The sequence below is a fragment of the Oncorhynchus nerka genome, unplaced genomic scaffold (genome assembly GCF_034236695.1).
Source record: "Oncorhynchus nerka isolate Pitt River unplaced genomic scaffold, Oner_Uvic_2.0 unplaced_scaffold_2181, whole genome shotgun sequence".
NCBI lineage: Eukaryota > Metazoa > Chordata > Actinopteri > Salmoniformes > Salmonidae > Oncorhynchus > Oncorhynchus nerka.
In genome coordinates, this window is record NW_027039113.1 from 1 (window position 1) to 22875 (window position 22875).

Sequence of the window (22875 nt, forward strand, 5' to 3'; positions counted from 1 at the left end):
TCAGGGCAAGGTGTCTGGTAATATGTCCGAATATAAACAATGCAGCTATTCCCTCCGCAAGGCTATTAAACAAGCTAAGCGTCAGTACAGAGACAAAGTGGAATCTCAATTCAATGGCTCAGACACAAGAGGCATGTGGCAGGGTCTACAGTCAATCACGGACTACAAGAAGAAACCCAGCCCAGTCACGGACCAGGATGTCTTGCTCCCAGGCAGACTAAATAACTTTTTGCCCGCTTTGAGGACAATACAGTGCCACTGACACGGCCTGCAACGAAAACATGCGGTCTCTCCTTCACTGCAGCCGAGGTGAGTAAGACATTTAAACGTGTTAACCCTCGCAAGGCTGCAGGCCCAGACGGCATCCCCAGCCGCGCCCTCAGAGCATGCGCAGACCAGCTGGCCGGTGTGTTTACGGACATATTCAATCAATCCCTATACCAGTCTGCTGTTCCCACATGCTTCAAGAGGGCCACCATTGTTCCTGTTCCCAAGAAAGCTAAGGTAACTGAGCTAAACGACTACCGCCCGTAGCACTCACTTCCGTCATCATGAAGTGCTTTGAGAGACTAGTCAAGGACCATATCACCTCCACCCTACCTGACACCCTAGACCCACTCCAATTTGCTTACCGCCCAAATAGGTCCACAGACGATGCAATCTCAACCACACTGCACACTGCCCTAACCCACCTGGACAAGAGGAATACCTATGTGAGAATGCTGTTCATCGACTACAGCTCGGCATTCAATACCATAGTACCCTCCAAGCTCGTCATCAAGCTCGAGACCCTGGGTCTCGACCCCGCCCTGTGCAACTGGGTACTGGACTTCCTGACGGGCCGCCCACAGGTGGTGAGGGTAGGCAACAACATCTCCTCCCCGCTGATCCTCAACACGGGGCCCCACAAGGGTGCGTTCTGAGCCCTCTCCTGTACTCCCTGTTCACCCACGACTGCGTGGCCATGCACGCCTCCAACTCAATCATCAAGTTTGCGGACGACACAACAGTGGTAGGCTTGATTACCAACAACGACGAGACGGCCTACAGGGAGGAGGTGAGGGCCCTCGGAGTGTGGTGTCAGGAAAATAACCTCACACTCAACGTCAACAAAACTAAGGAGATGATTGTGGACTTCAGGAAACAGCAGAGGGAACACCCCCTATCCACATCGATGGATCAGTAGTGGAGAGGGTAGCAAGTTTTAAGTTCCTCGGCATACACATCACAGACAAACTGAATTGGTCCACTCACACTGACAGCGTCGTGAAGAAGGCGCAGCAGCGCCTCTTCAACCTCAGGAGGCTGAAGAAATTCGGCTTGTCACCAAAAGCACTCACAAACTTCTACAGATGCACAATCGAGAGCATCCTGGCGGGCTGTATCACCGCCTGGTACGGCAACTGCTCCGCCCTCAACCGTAAGGCTCTCCAGAGGGTAGTGAGGTCTGCACAACGCATCACCGGGGGCAAACTACCTGCCCTCCAGGACACCTACACCACCCGATGTTACAGGAAGGCCATAAAGATCATCAAGGACATCAACCACCCGAACCACTGCCTGTTCACCCCGCTATCATCCAGAAGGCGAGGTCAGTACAGGTGCATCAAAGCTGGGACCGAGAGACTGAAAAACAGCTTCTATCTCAAGGCCATCAGACTGTTAAACAGCCACCACTAACATTGAGTGGCTGCTGCCAACACACTGTCATTGACACTGACCCAACTCCAGCCACTTTAATAATGGGAATTGATGGGAAATGATGTAAATATATCACTAGCCACTTTAAACAATGCTACCTTATATAATGTTACTTACCCTACATTATTCATCTCATATGCATATGTATATACTGTACTCTAGATCATCGACTGCATTCTTATGTCACTAGCCACTTTAACTATGCCACTTTGTTTACTTTGTCTACATACTCATCTCATATGTATATACTGTACTCGATACCATCTACTGTATGCTGCTCTGTACCATCACTCATTCATATATCCTTATGTACATATTCCTTATCCCCTTACACTGTGTATAAGACAGTAGTTTTGGAATTGTTAGTTAGATTACTTGTTGGTTATCACTGCATTGTCGGAACTAGAAGCACAAGCATTTCGCTACACTCGCATTAACATCTGCTAACCATGTGTATGTGACAAATAAAATTTGATTTGATTTGATCAATTATTTACAGGAATGTTCGAGTTGTGCCTTATCTCAACTCTGAATCAATCCGTAAATGCATTTGGAGGCGTGAGAAGCATTTGGAGGCGTGAGAAGCATCTGGAGATATGAGAATCATCCGGAGATATGAGAAGCATCTGGAGATATGAGAAGCATCTGGAGATGGGAAGCATCTGGAGAAGCATCTGGAGATATGAGAAGCATCTGGAGATATGAGAAGCAGAGGTACAGTATGATGAAACAGGAGACATTGGAAAGATAGGATGAAGGAGAGGAGGAAATCTAAAAGCCAGGAGAAATCAGCTAGTCCTAGTCTCTATGCTTTCTCCAAGGATTGATCCATAGAGAGAGAGAGAGCAGACCAAGAGGAGTCTCCACATCTATACAGAGAATACCTTCCAGATCTGACCTTTCCACCTAATGACCTACAGGCTGCAACAGACTTACTGCAATAGTGACGACTGTTCGGTCGGCGAAGGCTGTCATCACCACCTTCTGTAAGACGTTCTCCTATAGGGGTGAGAAATGACAGGTAGGTCAGCTCTTTTGGCCGTGGACCAAATGGCACCCTATTCCTTGCATAGTGCACAACTTTTGACAAGGGCTCTATGGCTCTTAGTGCACTTTATAGGGAATAGTGTGTCATCTGGAGCACAGTCTTAGATACAGCCATGCACACTCCACAGCAATGTCACTACATTGTGAGTGCTGTCCCCTCTACGCTGTCTGCATCAGTGTGATGGTAGTTTGATAGAGTGTACCTGTCAGGGTCAAAGGTTAATGCTACGGCTGTGATCATAATGTCCTCATATTGATGCTGGCCTGCTTGTCCCTACAAAAAACAAACAGAGAGTCGCACACTCTATATATAAACGGCCAGTAATTTATATATAAACTGCCAGGGATTGGAGCTATGAACTATGCATGCCTCCGGACTGAAACCTGAGAGGCTGGAGGAGAGTGACGGTCCTCACTGTTGCGCAACAATCACAACAAAACTTAACGGCCCCTAAAGATAGAATCCTTAATTGAAACAATAACAGCGTGTTCTCCCAGCCTCAGGATGGGGCTGGAGAATAGAATCACTCTCAAATACATAGACAGAGCTGTGGACGCAAGGACTGACCATCCATGATATCAACATTATAGTTGTAAACATGTTTTGAGGCTTTACAGTGTTTGTTTACATTTACATCGTTTACAAACATTGGAGTAAAACAAGGTTATATTTGGGGTTCTGATGGGGTACGACAGTTGAACTAAGCTCATTTATCAGTTATGTTCTTTAAGAATCAATGGGTACACATCATTCATTTATAAGTCCAAAAATGGATATACAGTGCCTTGCGAAAGTATTCGGCCCCCTTGAACTTTGCGACCTTTTGCCACATTTCAGGCTTCAAACATAAAGATATAAAACTGTATTTTTTTGTGAAGAATCAACAACAAGTGGGACACAATCATGAAGTGGAACGACATTTATTGGATATTTCAAACTTTTTTAACAAATCAAAAACTGAAAAATTGGGCGTGCAAAATTATTCAGCCCCTTTACTCTCAGTGCAGCAAACTCTCTCCAGAAGTTCAGTGAGGATCTCTGAATGATCCAATGTTGACCTAAATGACTAATGATGATAAATACAATCCACCTGTGTGTAATCAAGTCTCCGTATAAATGCACCTGCACTGTGATAGTCTCAGAGGTCCGTTAAAAGCGCAGAGAGCATCATGAAGAACAAGGAACACACCAGGCAGGTCCGAGATACTGTTGTGAAGAAGTTTAAAGCCGGATTTGGATACAAAAAGATTTCCCAAGCTTTAAACATCCCAAGGAGCACTGTGCAAGCGATAATATTGAAATGGAAGGAGTATCAGACCACTGCAAATCTACCAAGACCTGGCCGTCCCTCTAAACTTTCAGCTCATACAAGGAGAAGACTGATCAGAGATGCAGCCAAGAGGCCCATGATCACTCTGGATGAACTGCAGAGATCTACAGCTGAGGTGGGAGACTCTGTCCATAGGACAACAATCAGTCGTATATTGCACAAATCTGGCCTTTATGGAAGAGTGGCAAGAAGAAAGCCATTTCTTAAAGATATCCATAAAAAGTGTCGTTTAAAGTTTGCCACAAGCCACCTGGGAGACACACCAAACATGTGGAAGAAGGTGCTCTGGTCAGATGAAACCAAAATTGAACTTTTTGGCAACAATGCAAAATGTTATGTTTGGCGTAAAAGCAACACCCTGAACACACCATCCCCACTGTCAAACATGGTGGTGGCAGCATCATGGTTTGGGCCTGCTTTTCTTCAGCAGGGACAGGGAAGATGGTTAAAATTGATGGGAAGATGGATGGAGCCAAATACAGGACCATTCTGGAAGAAAACCTGATGGAGTCTGCAAAGACCTGAGACTGGGACGGAGATTTGTCTTCCAACAAGACAATGATCCAAAACATAAAGCAAAATCTACAATGGAATGGTTCAAAAATAAACATATCCAGGTGTTAGAATGGCCAAGTCAAAGTCCAGACCTGAATCCAATCGAGAATCTGTGGAAAGAACTGAAAACTGCTGTTCACAAATGCTCTCCATCCAACCTCACTGAGCTCGAGCTGTTTTGCAAGGAGGAATGGGAAAAAATTTCAGTCTCTCGATGTGCAAAACTGATAGAGACATACCCCAAGCGACTTACAGCTGTAATCGCAGCAAAAGGTGACGCTACAAAGTATTAACTAAAGGGGGCTGAATAATTTTGCATGCCCAATTTTTCAGTTTTTGATTTGTTAAAAAAGTTTCAAATATCCAGTAAATGTCGTTCCACTTCATGATTGTGTCCCACTTGTTGTTGATTCTTCACAAAAAAAATACAGTTTTATATCTTTATGTTTGAAGCCTGAAATGTAGCAAAAGGTCGCAAAGTTCAAGGGGGCGGAATACTTTCGCAAGGCACTGTAGCAACTAAGGATTCAGGCTTTCATGGAAATCAGTGCTTCATTTCCAAACAGGGGGCCTAATGAAGAGTATGTGGCTGGTTGAAATACATGGCTGTGTGTTCTGCTATTGACCAAACCTCTATGTACAGGGCTCAATAATGAACGTCATATGTAACCCTGGCAACTCAAATTATAAAAGCGTAATAGGAGGACAAATATAAAGATGTCTGGTTTGTGTTTTTATAATGTACCTGACATTATACTTGTGCTTTATGTTTGTACCCATATGAGGTGAAAGTAATGTCATAGATCTGTCTGTAAACAATGAAAAGAGCAGAAAATGAAACATATGATGATAATGTCACTAAAGAGCTAGTGATGGAGGGTACATGGCTGTTAGGGTGTGTGAGCTCACCGTTGCCATGTCGATGGATGCTGTGGCTTCATCCATAATGAGGATGGAGCTCTTCCTGACGAAGGCTCTGGCCAGACAGAACAACTGCCTCTGACCCACACTGAAGTTCTCCCCTCCCTCTGTCACCACCGCGTCTGGAACACACACACACACACACACACACACACACACACACACACACACACACACACACACACACACACACACACAGTTGTTATTAAGGTAATCGTCTTTCTGAAATCTCACATTTTAGTAGCATATTCTCCGATTAGTTTTTCCTTCCAATATGCTTTCCCAAAGATTGTGTGGTTAGAGGTGGCCAGATTGTGTGGTTAGAGGTGGCCAGATTGTGTGGTTAGAGGTGGCCAGATTGTGTGGTTAGAGGTGGCCAGATTGTGTGGTTAGAGGTGGCCAGATTGTGTGGTTAGAGGTGGCCAGATTGTGTGGTTAGAGGTGGCCAGATTGTGTGGTTGCAGGTGGCCAGATTGTGTGGTTAGAGGTGGCCAGATTGTGTGGTTAGAGGTGGCCAGATTGTGTGGTTGCAGGTGGCCAGATTGTGTGGTTGGAGGTGGCCAGATTGTGTGGTTGCAGGTGGCCAGATTGTGTGGTTAGAGGTGGCCAGATTGTGTGGTTGCAGGTGGCCAGATTGTGTGGTTAGAGGTGGCCAGATTGTGTGGTTAGAGGTGGCCAGATTGTGTGGTTGGAGGTGGCCAGATTGTGTGGTTGGAGGTGGCCAGATTGTGTGGTTGCAGGTGGCCAGATTGTGTGGTTAGAGGTGGCCAGATTGTGTGGTTGCAGGCTGCCAGATTGTGTGGTTGCAGGCTGCCAGATTGTGTGGTTGCGGGTTGCCAGATTGTGTGGTTGGAGGTGGCCAGATTGTGTGGTTGGAGGTGGCCAGATTGTGTGGTTGCAGGCTGCCAGATTGGGTTGTTGTAGGTGGCCAGATTGTGTAGTTGGAGGTTGCCAGATTGTGTGGTTGCAGGTTGCCAGATTGTGTGATTGTAGGTGGCCAGATTGTGTAGTTGGAGGTTGCCAGATTGTGAGGTTGCAGGTGGCCAGATTGTGTGATTGTAGGTGGCCAGATTGTGTAGTTGGAGGTTGCCAGATTGTGAGTTGGCAGGTGGCCAGATTGTGTTGTTGCAGGTTTCCAGATTGTGTGACTACAGATTGCCAGATTCCAAACAGCAGGCAGGCAGGCAGGCAGGCAGGCAGGCAGGCAGGCAGACAAACACATACCTAGTCCCCCAGAAAGGGCTTTGACCATGTTCTTCAGCTGGGCGATTTCTAGCGCCTCCCACAGTCTGTCATCAGTACAGGTACGCTCTGGGTCCAGGTTAAACCTGCCAGGGAGACATGACATCAGTACAGGTACGCTCTGGGTCCAGGTTAAACCTGCCAGGGAGACATGACATCAGTACAGATACTATCTGAAATACAGAGAGACAGAGAGAGGGACAGAGAGAGACAAACAGACAGGGAGAGACCAGGCAGGAGAGAGAGAACCCACTACTGTCTGTGGATGACCATAACAGGCAATGGCCCAGTGTTTGGACTGGGGCCCATCCTCTTAGCTAAAACTCCCGCAGCACACAGCCAGAGGGGATCCTCACTCACTACCACACTATCTCGTACTACAACTGTTCCACTGGGTCTAATGACGTGGCAATGCTTAACCATGGTGAGGCATCTATAGTAGCTCTGGCTGTCTCTCTCTAACTGCCATCGGCACAGTGTTATTGTAGGACCAATCACACAAGGCCTCTGTTCATGTAAACATCGCCATGGCAACGGGCTGGCTCAACGCACAGTCCTCTCACTTACTGCCACATTGGATGGGTCGTTATTTCTTATCGGGACGAGAACGTCTTTCTAAATAAACACCACATGCTCTTTGTGTTTTATAACAAACACAGCAGCTCAGTTATCTGCTAATACTCCAAACATCTTCAAGCTGTGGTACTACAGAGAGAGAGAGAGAGAGAGAGAGAGAGAGAGAGAGAGAGAGAGAGAGAGAGAGAGAGAGAGAGAGAGAGAGAGGGAGAGGGAGAGAGAGAGAGAGAGAGAGAGAGAGAGAGAGAGAGAGGGAGAGGGAGAGGAGACTATCCAATGTCCTGGGAGCGGGATGAACTTTCATGACGTCTGCTGAGGAGTTTCATATTTTAACCAAACAAACATTTGTTTAGCTTCATTTTTACTTCATAAAGTCAACTGAATTAGGCCCACTGTTACTGTTCTGTTATTGTCTTCTGAACAATATATCATAGTACACTAAAGTAGTTTTCTACCCGTTTGTAGGCAGACGGTTATCTGTTCAACTTCCTAAACCACAACACTGTAGTCCTCATGGCAGTCGCTGTGTGGAAACAAAGGTGGCAATGATTATACATTGATTATAATCTACTGATCTATTTCTCCACTGAGAGACATGAGGAAGTTACTGTTTATTATAATGTGTCTCTTATGTCAGCTTCTGGGCACGTTCCTGTGTGCATGTCTGTGATTGTCAACAGCCAGAGCACGTGGTCCTGACCCAGTATCTTGGTTCTAACGTTCTGCAAGTATACACCGGCTCACACACACACTGACTGGCTCTCACACAGACACACACACACCTGGTTCTTCACTGCACGTACAGTGTCCTGGTAAGGGTTCTAACATTCTAAGGTTCTACACGTAGCCGACGTACCGGATGGATCCGCTGAACAGCACCGGGTCCTGGAGGATGATGGACAGACGAGACCTCAGGGTCTGGAGGGGCAGCTTACAGATGTCTATACCATCAATGATGATCCGCCCTGAGAGGAGATACAGAGAGAGAGATACAGACAGAGAGAGAGATACAGACAGAGACAGCGAGAGAGAGATACAGACAGAGAGAGAGATACAGACAGAGAGAGAGAAAGATACAGAGAGAGAGAGAGATACAGACAGACAGAGATACAGACAGAGAGAGAGAGATACAGACAGAGAGACAGAGCGAGAGATATAGACAGAGAGAGAGAGCGAGATACAGATAGAGAGAGAGAAAGATACAGAGAGAGAGAGAGATACAGACAGAGAGAGAGACAGACAGAGAGAGAGAGAGAGATACAGAAAGAGAGAGAGAGACAGACAGAAAGAGAGAGGGCGAGAGATACAGAAAGAGAGAGATACAGACCGAGAGAGAGCGAGAGATACAGAAAGAGAGAGAGCGAGAGATACAGAAAGAGGGAGAGACAGACAGACAGAGAGAGAGCGAGAGATACAGACAGAGACAGAGAGAGAGATACAGAAAGAGAGAGATACATACAGAGACATAGAGAGAGAGAGAGCATCAAAGCATATATGGTCTGGTTGTTGATGCCATTCTGTTCTGTATATTGTAGAAGATTACACAAGTAAGCTGAACATCACATTTATTATCATTACTCACGGAAGATATTTCACGTTTCTCCTCTATTTATTTAGTCTATTTCTGGGGACATTATCTTCCCAAGAATGTCCACTGGCGAGTCTATTAGTACGACTACAGTCAACATCGTAGTGTTCAAGCTCGCTCCCTCTGCCTTTATAAGGGGACACTGGTAACAAATATGTGTCTTAATTCATTGTTAAGTAAAATACATTTGTCTGCGGCAGCAGTGCTCGTGTGGAAAAAGAGAGCATGTTGGGTTTGGTGAAAGATGGGTTTGTCTGAATCGGCTGACTAGAAGTGGTGTAAATACAAAGATTATTCAGAGTTAAACCTGAATATTATCATATGATTGTTTATCAGTGGATTCTGACAAACCGATGTTCAACGTAGGAAATAAATCCAGAACATGATGTTTTGATTATTCTATTTATGACATTTTGGCCAGAGGCTGGAGATATGCATACTAACAATAACAGGCCCCCTGCAGAAAGTTGTGTACAAAGGACAACTAAATATGACATCATCATAGGATGTCAGGATGACAGTGACCACAGGGCCGTACTGTGTAAACTGAGGAAACTAAAAGGAGGCTATGGATTTCAGCAGAGGACCTATTTCCCTTTATCAGATGAGAATAAACACAGCTCCACTCAAACTAACTATCATATTATAAGCCTCCCTCGGACTTTTGAATGGGCACTTTGGGACAGGAAAGTCAAGGAAATAGTTTGACCTTTGGTGTCAGCGTTTGGTTGCAGTCACCATAGTTATGTTATGTCCACTAACACTTCACTACTGAAAAAGAGTTGGAGGGCCTGTGAGGAGGACTGTGGGGAGGACTGTGAGGAGCACTGTGAGGAGGACTGTGGGGAGGACTGTGAGGAGCACTGTGAGGTGGACTGTGAGGAGGATTGTGGGGAGGACTGTGAGGAGGATTGTGGGGAGGACTGTGAGGAGGACTGTGGGGAGGACTGTGAGGAGGACTGTGAGGTGGACTGTGAGGTGGACTGTGAGGAGGACTGTGAGGAGGACTGTGGGGAGGACTGTGGGGTGGACTGTGAGGAGGATTGTGGGGAGGACTGTGAGGAGGATTGTGGGGAGGACTGTGAGGAGGACTGTGAGGTGGACTGTGGGGAGGATTGTGGGGAGGACTGTAGGGAGCACTGTGAGGAGGACTGTGAGGTGGACTGTGAGGAGGATTGTGGGGAGGACTGTGAGAGGGTTTTGTACAGCCACTTCTTTCAATTTACTGTAAAATAAAACCAGACAGTCACTATGAGGGAGCTGTGTAACGAGCGCTAGACCTGAGCATCAAGGCTCCTGTCCACAGCTTCAGAGACCTTCTACACCTGAATCACAGGAGACTAACCTTCAAACACGTCGACCATATTGAAGAAGGCCAGAGAGAGGGAGGACTTTCCACTTCCTGTGCGTCCACAGATGCCCACCTAGAGAGAGGAGAGGGAGAAAGAGGGATTAGTTATTAAACTGCCATTTCACGCCAGTGGGAGACACAATCTGTCACAGCTTGGCCCTCTATTCTCAGGAACAAGACTAGGAGGTTTTCCTCACAAGGTAAGTCCTACAGAAAATGTAATTTAACAGTACATTACTGTAAAGTTTACAGTAACATAGTGTCCCTTTTTTTCAGTAACTAACAGGCAACTGGCTGGCAGTAAATGACCTTAAAAACAACAGGATTGTATTTTTTACAGTGTAGTTACTGTAAAAGATGGAGCTACCCATAAACAAGCAGTCAGCCTCACATACAACCCCAATACATTACTGTTCTTAGATACGGTTCCACACTCACGCTTTCTCTCATTGGTCAAAGACACCACACACACAGCCACACACACAGCCACACACACAGCCAGGCCCCTCTACTAAGGGTGTATATCCCCAGATTTAAGATGTTTGAGTATATGAGGATTACTGTGATACCTAAACTGAGTCAGATTTAAAGGGGAATACAGGGTGGTTGTAGAAATTGAGGCTCAGCAGGAGACACTAAAATCATCATGATCTTCCAGACATAATATCAGCCCTGGAATGCTTATGAGACACAGTCACAGATACACAGATAGAGAGATACCTAATATCCAGCCCTGCTTATGAGACACAGTCACAGATACACAGATAGAGAGATACCTAATATCCAGCATGGCTTATAAAACACTCACAGATACACAGATAGAGAGATACCTAATATCCAGCTCTGCTTATAGAGCACTCACAGATACACAGATAGAGAGATACCTAATATCCAGCCTTGCTTATAAAACACTCACAGATACACAGATAGAGAGATACCTAATATCCAGCCTTGCTTATAAAACACTCACAGATACACAGATAGAGAGATACCTAATATCCAGCCTTGCTTATAGAGCACTCACAGATACACAGATAGAGAGATACCTAATATCCAGCCTTACTTATAAAACACTCACAGATAGAGAGATACCTAACATCCAGCCTTGCTTATAAAACACTCACAGATACACAGATAGAGAGATACCTAATATCCAGCCTTACTTATAAAACACTCACAGATACACAGATAGAGAGATACCTAACATCCAGCCTTGCTTATAAAACACTCACAGATACACAGATAGAGAGATACCTAATATCCAGCCTTGCTTATAGAGCACTCACAGATACACAGATAGAGAGATACCTAATATCCAGCCTTACTTATAAAACACTCACAGATAGAGAGATACCTAACATCCAGCCTTGCTTATAAAACACTCACAGATACACAGATAGAGAGATACCTAATATCCAGCCTTGCTTATAAAACACTCACAGATACACAGATAGAGAGATACCTAATATCCAGCCTTGCTTATAAAACACTCACAGATACACAGATAGAGAGATACCTAATATCCAGCCTTGCTTATAAAACACTCATAGATACACAGATAGAGAGATACCTAATATCCAGCCTTGCTTATAAAACACTCATAGATACACAGATAGAGAGATACTTAATATCCAGCCTTGCTTATAAAACACTCACAGATACACAGATAGAGAGATACTTAATATCCAGCCTTGCTTATAAAACACTCACAGATACACAGATAGAGAGATACCTAATATCCAGCTCTGCTTATAGAGCACTCACAGATACACAGATAGAGAGATACCTAATATCCAGCCTTGCTTATAAAACACTCACAGATACACAGATAGAGAGATACTTAATATCCAGCCTTGCTTATAAAACACTCACAGATACACAGATAGAGAGATACCTAATATCCAGGCCTGCTTATAAAGCACTCACAGATAGAGAGATACCTAACATCCAGGCCTGCTTATAGAGCACGGAGTCAAAGAGCGATACTAGAACACCTACTTCAGTCCTGGTGTCAAGACTTCAGTCCTGGTGTCACGACTTCAGTCCTGGTGTCAAGAATTCTGCCGTAGTTGGTCTCTCTCCTTGTTCGGCGGTTGACGTCACAAGTTTTCTTGCCGCCGCCGATCCACTTTTCATTTTCCATTTGTTTTGTCTTCATTGTACACACCTGGTTTCCATCCCATAATTATATGTTCCTTATTTAACCCTGTGGTTCCCCCCTGGTTTTGTTCGTTGTAAGTTGGTCTGTATTTGTGAGCTTGATTATTTTCCTTCTTGGAATATTTGTTGTTTTGAGTAAAGTTAGTTGAATTACTCATCTCTGTATGCTGTGCCTGACTCTGCCTTACCTGCTACACCGAGACGCCTTACACCTGGCTATGAACCCAGCATGAACGAACACACCTGATTCAACAAGTCAAGGGCTCCATGAACTACTCAATCAGTTGAATAATGTGTGTTGCAGTGGAGGCTGCTGAGGGGAGGACGGCTCATAATAACGTCTGGAACGGAGTGAATGGAATGGCACCAACCCAGGTGTTTGATGTGTTTGATACCATTCTACCTATTCCACTCCAGCCGTTACCACGAGCCCGTCCTCCCCAATTAAGGTGCCACCAACCTCCTGTGGTGTGTTGGTACTGGGCTGGATCAAAAGCCTGCACAACCCGTGTCTCTCCAGGACCAGGACTGAAGAACACGGTCTCAGAAGGAGTTCTAGTAGCTCTGTATCTCGGATTCTCTGCTCTGAACTGGATATCTCTCTCTACCTGTGTATCTGCATTCAGGCTCCTCACAGCAGAAGTGAAGCAGCCTCGTCCGTCAGGTCAGATAGCAGGAGTCTGCTGAGGTACAGTAACACTGCCCTGAGAGAACGGACATGTGTGTGCAGAAAGCGGTAAGACGCACGCCACACAGAGTCGCCGCGACCAACTAGTCCGTTTCTTCACTACGTGTCAACTCACCGTTGCGTTTAGACACGGGGCTGTGATTCAAACAGAAAGTAAACATCTGCTTGCTTTTCACTGCTTTCACTGCGTTCAAATGGGATCTTTATTCAGCGATATAGTCAGGAACAACGTGTGATGTCACAGTTGCATTAAGGGAGGGCTCTGTGAGTGGGTGTGACTTAGCTTCTGTCTGGGGTTGCTTAGCTCCCTAAATGTGATCTTTATTCAGCGATATAGTCAGGAACAACGTGTGATGTCACAGTTGCATTAAGGGAGGGCTCTGTGAGTGGGTGTGACTTAGCTTCTGTCTGGGGTTGCTTAGCTCCCTAAATGTGATCTTTATTCAGCGATATAGTCAGGAACAACGTGTGATGTCACAGTTGCATTAAGGGAGGGCTCTGTGAGTGGGTGTGACTTAGCTTCTGTCTGGGGTTGCTTAGCTCCCTAAATGTGATCTTTATTCAGCGATATAGTCAGGAACAACGTGTGATGTCACAGTTGCATTAAGGGAGGGCTCTGTGAGTGGGTGTGACTTAGCTTCTGTCCGGGGTTGCTTAGCTCCCTAAATGGGATCTTTATTCAGCGATATAGTCAGGAACAACGTGTGATGTCACAGTTGCATTAAGGGAGGGCTCTGTGAGTGGGTGTGACTTAGCTTCTGTCCGGGGTTGCTTAGCTCCCTAAATGTGATCTTTATTCAGCGATATAGTCAGGAACAACGTGTGATGTCACAGTTGCATTAAGGGAGGGCTCTGTGAGTGGGTGTGACTTAGCTTCTGTCCGGGGTTGCTTAGCTCCCTAAATGTGATCTTTATTCAGCGATATAGTCAGGAACAACGTGTGATGTCACAGTTGCATTAAGGGAGGGCTCTGTGAGTGGGTGTGACTTAGCTTCTGTCCGGGGTTGCTTAGCTCCCTAAATGTGATCTTTATTCAGCGATATAGTCAGGAACAACGTGTGATGTCACAGTTGCATTAAGGGAGGGCTCTGTGAGTGGGTGTGACTTAGCTTCTGTCCGGGGTTGCTTAGCTCCCTAAATGTGATCTTTATTGAAGCTACAGCAACAATGTTCCATCTCACAGTTGCTTTAAGACACAGGACTTACCTTCTGTCCGGGGTTGATGTAGGCATTAACGTGTTTGAGGACAGGCTTCAGAAGGGGGTCGTAACGGACACACAGATCCTGGATCTTTATCTCTCCGTGCTGGGGCCAGTCCTCGGGGACCTGGGTGGTATCTGGAAAGAACACATATAGTCAACCATTAACAAAACATGAATAAGATGTGTAATTATATACTGTGATCACACACAATAACTAGGGCTAGCATTTTTTCCTTGACAGGAACAGAACAACTCTTGGCCCTAGTTATAGCCTACGGCACAATAACACATACAGTAGTACATCCAGGACAGTCATACAGTAGTACATCCAGGACAGTCATACAGTAGAACATCCAGGACAGTCATACAGTAGAACATCCAGGACAGTCATACAGTAGGACATCCAGACAGACAGTAGACATCCAGGACAGTCATACAGTAGAACATCCAGGACAGACAGTAGTACATCCAGGACAGTCATACAGTAGTACATCCAGGACAGTCATACAGTAGGACAGTCATACAGTAGGACATCCAGGACAGTCATGGACAGTCATACAGTAGAACATCCAAGACAGTCATACAGTAGAACATCCAAGACAGTCATACAGTAGAACATCCAGGACAGTCATACAGTAGGACATCCAGGACAGTCATACAGTAGGACATCCAGGACAGTCATACAGTAGTACATCCAGGACAGTCATACAGTAGAACATCCAGGACAGTCATACAGTAGAACATCCAGGACAGTCATACAGTAGGACATCCAGGACAGTCATACAGTAGGACATCCAGGACAGTCATACAGTAGAACATCCAGGACAGTCATACAGTAGTACATCCAGGACAGTCATACAGTAGTACATCCAGGACAGTCATATAGTAGTGAATTTTTATGGACAGTCATACAGTAGAACATCCAAGACAGTCATACAGTAGAACATCCAAGACAGTCATACAGTAGAACATCCAGGACAGTCATACAGTAGACATCCAGGACATCCAGGGACAGTCATACAGTAGGACATCCAGGACAGTCATACAGTAGACATCCGGGACAGTCATACAGTAATACATCCAGGACAGTCATACAGTATGAATTTGACAGTCATACAGTAGTACATCCAGGACAGTCATCATACATCCAGGACAGTCATACAGTAGAACATCCAGGACAGTCATACAGCAGGACATCCAGGACAGTCATACAGTAGTACATCCAGGACAGTCATACAGTAGAACATCCAGGACAGTCATACAGTAGAACATCCAGGACAGTCATACAGTAGGACATCCAGGACAGTCATACAGTAGGACATCCAGGACAGTCATACAGTAGAACATCCAGGACAGTCATACAGTAGTACATCCAGGACAGTCATACAGTAGTACATCCAGGACAGTCATATAGTAGTGAATTTTTATGGACAGTCATACAGTAGAACATCCAAGACAGTCATACAGTAGAACATCCAAGACAGTCATACAGTAGAACATCCAGGACAGTCATACAGTAGGACATCCAGGACAGTCATACAGTAGGACATCCAGGACAGTCATACAGTAGGACATCCAGGACAGTCATACAGTAGGACATCCGGGACAGTCATACAGTAATACATCCAGGACAGTCATACAGTAATGAATTTGGGGACAGTCATACAGTAGTACATCCAGGACAGTCATACAGTAATACATCCAGGACAGTCATACAGTAGAACATCCAGGACAGTCATACAGTAGGACTTCCAGGACAGTCATACAGTAGGTCATCCAGGACAGTCATACAGTAGTACATCCAGGACAGTCATACAGTAATGAATTTGGGGACAGTCATAGAGTAATGAATTTGGGGACAGTCATACAGTAGTACATCCAGGACAGTCATACAGTAGTACATCCAGGACAGTCATACAGTAGGACATCCAGGACAGTCATACAGTAGAACATCCAGGACAGTAATACAGTAGTACATCCAGGACAGTCATACAGTAGGACATCCAGGACAGTGATACAGTAGTACATCCAGGACAGTCATACAGTAGGACATCCAGGACAGTCATAGAGTAGGACATCCAGGACAGTCACACAGTAATACATCCAGGACAGTCACACAGTAGGACATCCAGGACAGTCATACAGTAGGACATCCAGGACAGTCATACAGTAGTACATCCAGGACAGTCATACAGTAGAACATCCAGGACAGTCATACAGTAGTACATCCAGGACAGTCATACAGTAGGACATCCAGGACAGTCATACAGTAGGACATCCAGGACAGTCATACAGTAGTACATCCAGGACAGTCATACAGTAGAACATCCAGGACAGTCATACAGTAGTACATCCAGGACAGTCATACAGTAGGACATCCAGGACAGTCATACAGTAGTGCATCCAGGACAGTCATACAGTAGAACATCCAGGACAGTCATACAGTAATACATCCAGGACAGTCATACAGTAGAACATCCAGGACAGTCATACAGTAGAACATCCAGGACAGTCATACAGTAGTACATCCAGGACAGTCATACAGTAGTACATCCAGGACAGTCATACAGTAGGACAGTCATACAGTAGGACATCCAGGACAGTCATATAGTAGTGAATTTTTATGGACAGTCATACAGTAGAACATCCAAGACAGTCATACAGTAGAACATCCAAGACAGTCATACAGTAGAACATCCAGGACAGTCATACAGTAGGACATCCAGGACAGTCATACAGTAGAACATCCAGGACAGTCATACAGTAATACATCCAGGACAGTCATACAGTAGAACATCCAGGACAGTCATACAGTAGAACATCCAGGACAGTCATACAGTAGAACATCCAGGACAGTCATACAGTAGGACATCCAGGACAGTCATACAGTAGTGAATTTGGGGACAGTCACACATCTGACGATGCAGTAAACAGAGGTCTCTTTGTCAAAAGTGGTGCCCTAAGTGCTACTCAGAATCACTCTTCCTTCTGTGACCAGGCTCTGGTCTGTTTAGACTGCAGCATTTGGCTACTTCAAAAGTAGTCTGTGTTTTATTGCTAAAACCATGCATGCAGACCTTAAAATAAGGGTTGGTGGTTTTCTCCTCATGACTTAAGGGCTGCGAACGGATGCAGAGGTAACAAAAGAACTAAATGAATCAAAGGGTAGGATGATAAAACAGGGCCAGATGACAGCTCGTTGCTTGGACAAGCTCCACTTATTATCGTTGTATTGCTATCAGGGCCAAACTTTCCATTACGTCACAGTGTAGGAGGACAGCCCACTCTGGCAGGGGTTCTTTGACCACAGGACTCTAGCAGGGCCACGGCTCTAGAGATGGGGGACTCTCTCCTCCCTCCCATCCATCTCTTCCTCCTCAAGAAGCTCTCCTCCCTCTCCTCTCCTCTTCAATCCCACTTCCTCGTTGTTCAACAAGAACTCTCTCCCTCCTGCTCCTCCCTTAGTTCTAGCCCTCTTATCTTCCTCCCCCAAGAGACATGACCCCCTTCTCTTCTTTTTTTAACATCGCCATGGCAACAGCACATCACTTAAACGTCGATGCTGCTTTGGAAGGAGACCCGTAACGGGACTATTGTAAACTCCACAGAGACACACTAGAGAAATGATGTTGGGATTCGGGAGGAGAAACACTGTGTCAGGTCGTCCTGCTCCACACTGTAAATCTGAAGACATTACCATACTGTCAGATTGTTGCCCTGTGCGGTTGACTGTTCCACTGCCATGGATTTTAAATATAGTCCTTATAGATGTGTAGAAGCCTAGACTATGTTGAGCCATCCTCGCTGTTACATGTTGGAGAAGAAATTTGATAAATGGAAGCTTCAATCAGTGCTTACTTTTCTAAATGTATTTTTATTTAACTAGGCAAGTCAGTTAAGAACAAATTCTTATTTATAATTACGGCCTAGGAACAGTGGGTTAACTGCCTTGTTCAGGGGGAGAATGACAGATGTTTACCTTGACAACTCGGGGATTTGATCTTGTTAACCTTTCGGTTACTAGTCCAACACTCTAACCACTAGGCTACCTACTGGCTGCCCCTTTACTAAAGACTTAATCTGTATATAGCCTCGCTATTGTTATTTTACTGCTGCTCTTTAATTATTTTTTACTTTTATTTCTTATTTTTGTAGGTATTTTTCTTAATAACTGCATTGTTGGTTATGGGCTTGTAAGTAAACATTTCACTGTAAAGTCTACACCTGTTGTATTCAGCTCATGTGACAAATACAATTGTATTTGATTTGATCTCGGAACACAGAACCTAATTGTGCAGCACACTGGCCAGCTACAGTCTGTCATGGGTGAGTGCTTAGTTGAACATCTATGGATTTCATTTTGTGAGGGACTTTTCAAATAGCGTGAGCAGAGATGATGATCATATTTTGAACTGTGTGTTTCAGATTCCATTACCCTGTTCTATTGACTGTGTGTTTCAGCAGGATTCCATTACCCTGTTCTATTGACTGTGTGTTTCAGCAGGATTCCATTACCCTGTTCTATTGACTGTGTGTTTCAGCAGGATTCCATTACCCTGTTCTATTGACTGTGTGTCAGCAGGATTCCATTACCCTGTTCTATTGACTGTGTGTTTCAGCAGGATTCCATTACCCTGTTCTATTGACTGTGTGTTTCAGCAGGATTCCATTACCCTGTTCTATTGACTGTGTGTTTGTGATTCCATTACCCTGTTCTATTGACTGTGTGTTTCAGCAGGATTCCATTACCCTGTTCTATTGACTGTGTGTTTCAGCAGGATTCCATTACCCTGTTCTATTGACTGTGTGTTTCAGCAGGATTCCATTACCCTGTTCTATTGACTGTGTGTTTCAGCAGGATTCCATTACCCTGTTCTATTGACTGTGTGTTTCAGCAGGATTCCATTACCCTGTTCTATTGACTGTGTGTTTCAGCAGGATTCCATTACCCTGTTCTATTGACTGTGTGTTTCAGCAGGATTCCATTACCCTGTTCTATTGACTGTGTGTTTCAGCAGGATTCCATTACCCTGTTCTATTGACTGTGTGTTTCAGCAGGATTCCATTACCCTGTTCTATTGACTGTGTGTTTCAGCAGGATTCCATTACCCTGTTCTATTCTGTGTGTTTCAGCAGGATTCCATTACCCTGTTCTATTGACTGTGTGTTTCAGCAGGATTCCATTACCCTGTTCTATTGACTGTGTGTTTCAGCAGGATTCCATTACCCTGTTCTATTGACTGTGTTTGATTCCATTACCCTGTTCTATTGACTGTGTGTTTCAGCAGGATTCCATTACCCTGTTCTATTGACTGTGTGTTTCAGCAGGATTCCATTACCCTGTTCTATTGACTGTGTGTTTCAGCAGGATTCCATTACCCTGTTCTATTGACTGTGTGTTTCAGCAGGATTCCATTACCCTGTTCTATTGACTGTGTGTTTCAGCAGGATTCCATTACCCTGTTCTATTGACTGTGTGTTTCAGCAGGATTCCATTACCCTGTTCTATTGACTGTGTGTTTCAGCAGGATTCCATTACCCTGTTCTATTGACTGTGTGTTTCAGCAGGATTCCATTACCCTGTTCTATTGACTGTGTGTTTCAGCAGGATTCCATTACCCTGTTCTATTGACTGTGTGTTTCAGCAGGATTCCATTACCCTGTTCTATTGACTGTGTGTTTCCAGGATTCCATTACCCTGTTCTATTATTGACTGTGTGTTTCAGCAGGATTCCATTACCCTGTTCTATTGACTGTGTGTTTCTATTGACTGTGTGCAGCAGGATTCCATTACCCTGTTCTATTGACTGTGTGTTTCAGCAGGATTCCATTACCCTTTCTATTGACTGTGTGTTTCAGCAGGATTCCATTACCCTGTTCTATTGACTGTGTGTTTCAGCAGGATTCCATTACCCTGTTCTATTGACTGTGTGTTTCAGCAGGATTCCATTACCCTGTTCTATTGACTGTGTGTTTCAGCAGGATTCCATTACCCTGTTCTATTGACTGTGTGTTTCAGCAGGATTCCATTACCCTGTTCTATTGACTGTGTGTTTCAGCAGGATTCCATTACCTATTGACTGTGTGTTTCAGCAGGATTCTACCCTGTTTATTGACTGTGTGTTTCAGCAGGATTCCATTACCCTGTTCTATTGACTGTGTGTTTCAGCAGGATTCCATTACCCTGTTCTATTGACTGTGTGTTTCAGCAGGATTCCATTACCCTGTTCTATTGACTGTGTGTTTCAGCAGGATTCCATTACCCTGTTCTATTGACTGTGTGTTTCAGCAGGATTCCATTACCCTGTTCTATTGACTGTGTGTTTCAGCAGGATTCCATTACCCTGTTCTATTGACTGTGTGTTTCAGCAGGATTCCATTACCCTGTTCTATTGACTGTGTGTTTCAGCAGGATTCCATTACCCTGTTCTATTGACTGTGTGTTTCAGCAGGATTCCATTACTGTTCCTGTTCTATTGACTGTGTGTTTCAGCAGGATTCCATTACCCTGTTCTATTGACTGTGTGTTTCAGCAGGATTCCATTACCCTGTTCTATTGACTGTGTGATTCCATTTCAGGATTCCATTACCCTGTTCTATTGACTGTGTGTTTCAGCAGGATTCCATTACCCTGTTCTATTGACTGTGTGTTTCAGCAGGATTCCATTACCCTGTTCTATTGACTGTGTGTTTCAGCAGGATTCCATTACCCTGTTCTATTGACTGTGTGTTTCAGCAGGATTCCATTACCCTGTTCTATTGACTGTGTGTTTCAGCAGGATTCCATTACCCTGTTCTATTGCTGTGTGTTTCAGCAGGATTCCATTACCCTGTTCTATTGACTGTGTGTTTCAGCAGGATTCCATTACCCTGTTCTATTGACTGTGTGTTTCAGCAGGATTCCATTACCCTGTTCTATTGACTGTGTGTTTCAGCAGGATTCCATTACCCTGTTCTATTGACTGTGTGTTTCAGCAGGATTCCATTACTCTGTTCTATTGACTGTGTGTTTCAGCAGGATTCCATTACCCTGTTCTATTGACTGTGTGTTTCAGCAGGATTCCATTACCCTGTTCTATTGACTGTGTGTTTCAGCAGGATTCCATTACCCTGTTCTATTGACTGTGTGTTTCAGCAGGATTCCATTACCCTGTTCTATTGACTGTGTGTTTGATTCCATTACCCTGTTCTATTGACTGTGTGTTTCAGCAGGATTCCATTACCCTGTTCTATTGACTGTGTGTTTCAGCAGGATTCCATTACCCTGTTCTATTGACTGTGTGTTTCAGCAGGATTCCATTACCCTGTTCTATTGACTGTGTGTTTCAGCAGGATTCCATTACCCTGTTCTATTGACTGTGTGTTTCAGCAGGATTCCATTACCCTGTTCTATTGACTGTGTGTTTCAGCAGGATTCCATTACCCTGTTCTATTGACTGTGTGTTTCAGCAGGATTCCATTACCCTGTTCTATTGACTGTGTGTTTCAGCAGGATTCCATTACCCTGTTCTATTGACTGTGTGTTTCAGCAGGATTCCATTACCCTGTTCTATTGACTGTGTGTTTCAGCAGGATTCCATTACCCTGTTCTATTGACTGTGTGTTTCAGCAGGATTCCATTACTCCTGTTCTATTGACTGTGTGTTTCAGCAGGATTCCATTACCCTGTTCTATTGACTGTGTGTTTCAGCAGGATTCCATTACCCTGTTCTATTGACTGTGTGTTTCAGCAGGATTCCATTACTCTGTTCTATTGACTGTGTGTTTCAGCAGGATTCCATTACCCTGTTCTATTGACTGTGTGTTTCAGCAGGATTCCATTACTCTGTTCTATTGACTGTGTGTTTCAGCAGGATTCCATTACTCTGTTCTATTGACTGTGTGTTTCAGCAGGATTCCATTACCCTGTTCTATTGACTGTGTGTTAAACCACATCTTTTGTGTGCACTGTCCAGCTTCTGTCACAAGAGACTCCAGGGTATTGGGAAGCAGCATTTGGTGTGGGAGTGTGTTTCGTTTACCCATGGAGCCTTCGTAGTTCTCAGACTCTGTACTCAGGAAGCTGTTGACCTTCTTGACAGCAGCCATCTGGACCTCTAAGTCAGCCAGGTTCCTCACCACCCAGTTCAGGTAGTTAGTCACCTGGGTCACGGGAGGTAAACACAATATATATTTAATCCATGTTCTATGAAGTGTCCTTACTAGGTATAGAAATAATACTACTATTAATAATACTATTAATTATAATAATTGTTGTTATTATTATTGTAATAAGTCTGGGTGGGAGTCTTTTTGCCCATTGCCTTGGACAATATGAGGTAAACAAAAGCTATTTAATGGTTGAGAAGAAAACATAAAAGGCTGATCAGTCAGAAGAGAAGGAGAAGAGTCGTGGAAGGGCCATGCTCTCTGAGGAGTGATCAGCCTACAGAAAACAATACTGTTACAGTACAAACAAAGATGGATGCTGAGGACAATACAGCTTCTATTGTTTCACATCTACTGGCAGTGAG

The 22875-nt window shown here is 44.6% G+C and overlaps 1 protein-coding gene across 1 annotated transcript in view; it reads right to left on the reverse strand.

Annotated features, from left to right (window-relative positions):
* Positions 1-2392: 2392 nt before the first annotated feature.
* LOC135567304 (ATP-binding cassette sub-family C member 9-like) overlaps positions 2393-22875 on the reverse strand; it is a gene marked incomplete at its 5' end in the record, with an annotated part of 43922 nt that continues 23439 nt past the window's right edge. The window contains 7 exons of the mRNA XM_065014734.1: positions 2393-2700; positions 5544-5677; positions 6780-6883; positions 8230-8338; positions 10307-10385; positions 14367-14497; positions 22384-22504. Coding sequence (XP_064870806.1) covers positions 2608-2700; positions 5544-5677; positions 6780-6883; positions 8230-8338; positions 10307-10385; positions 14367-14497; positions 22384-22504 — 771 coding nt within the window. The remainder of the gene's footprint in view (positions 2701-5543; positions 5678-6779; positions 6884-8229; positions 8339-10306; positions 10386-14366; positions 14498-22383; positions 22505-22875) is intronic.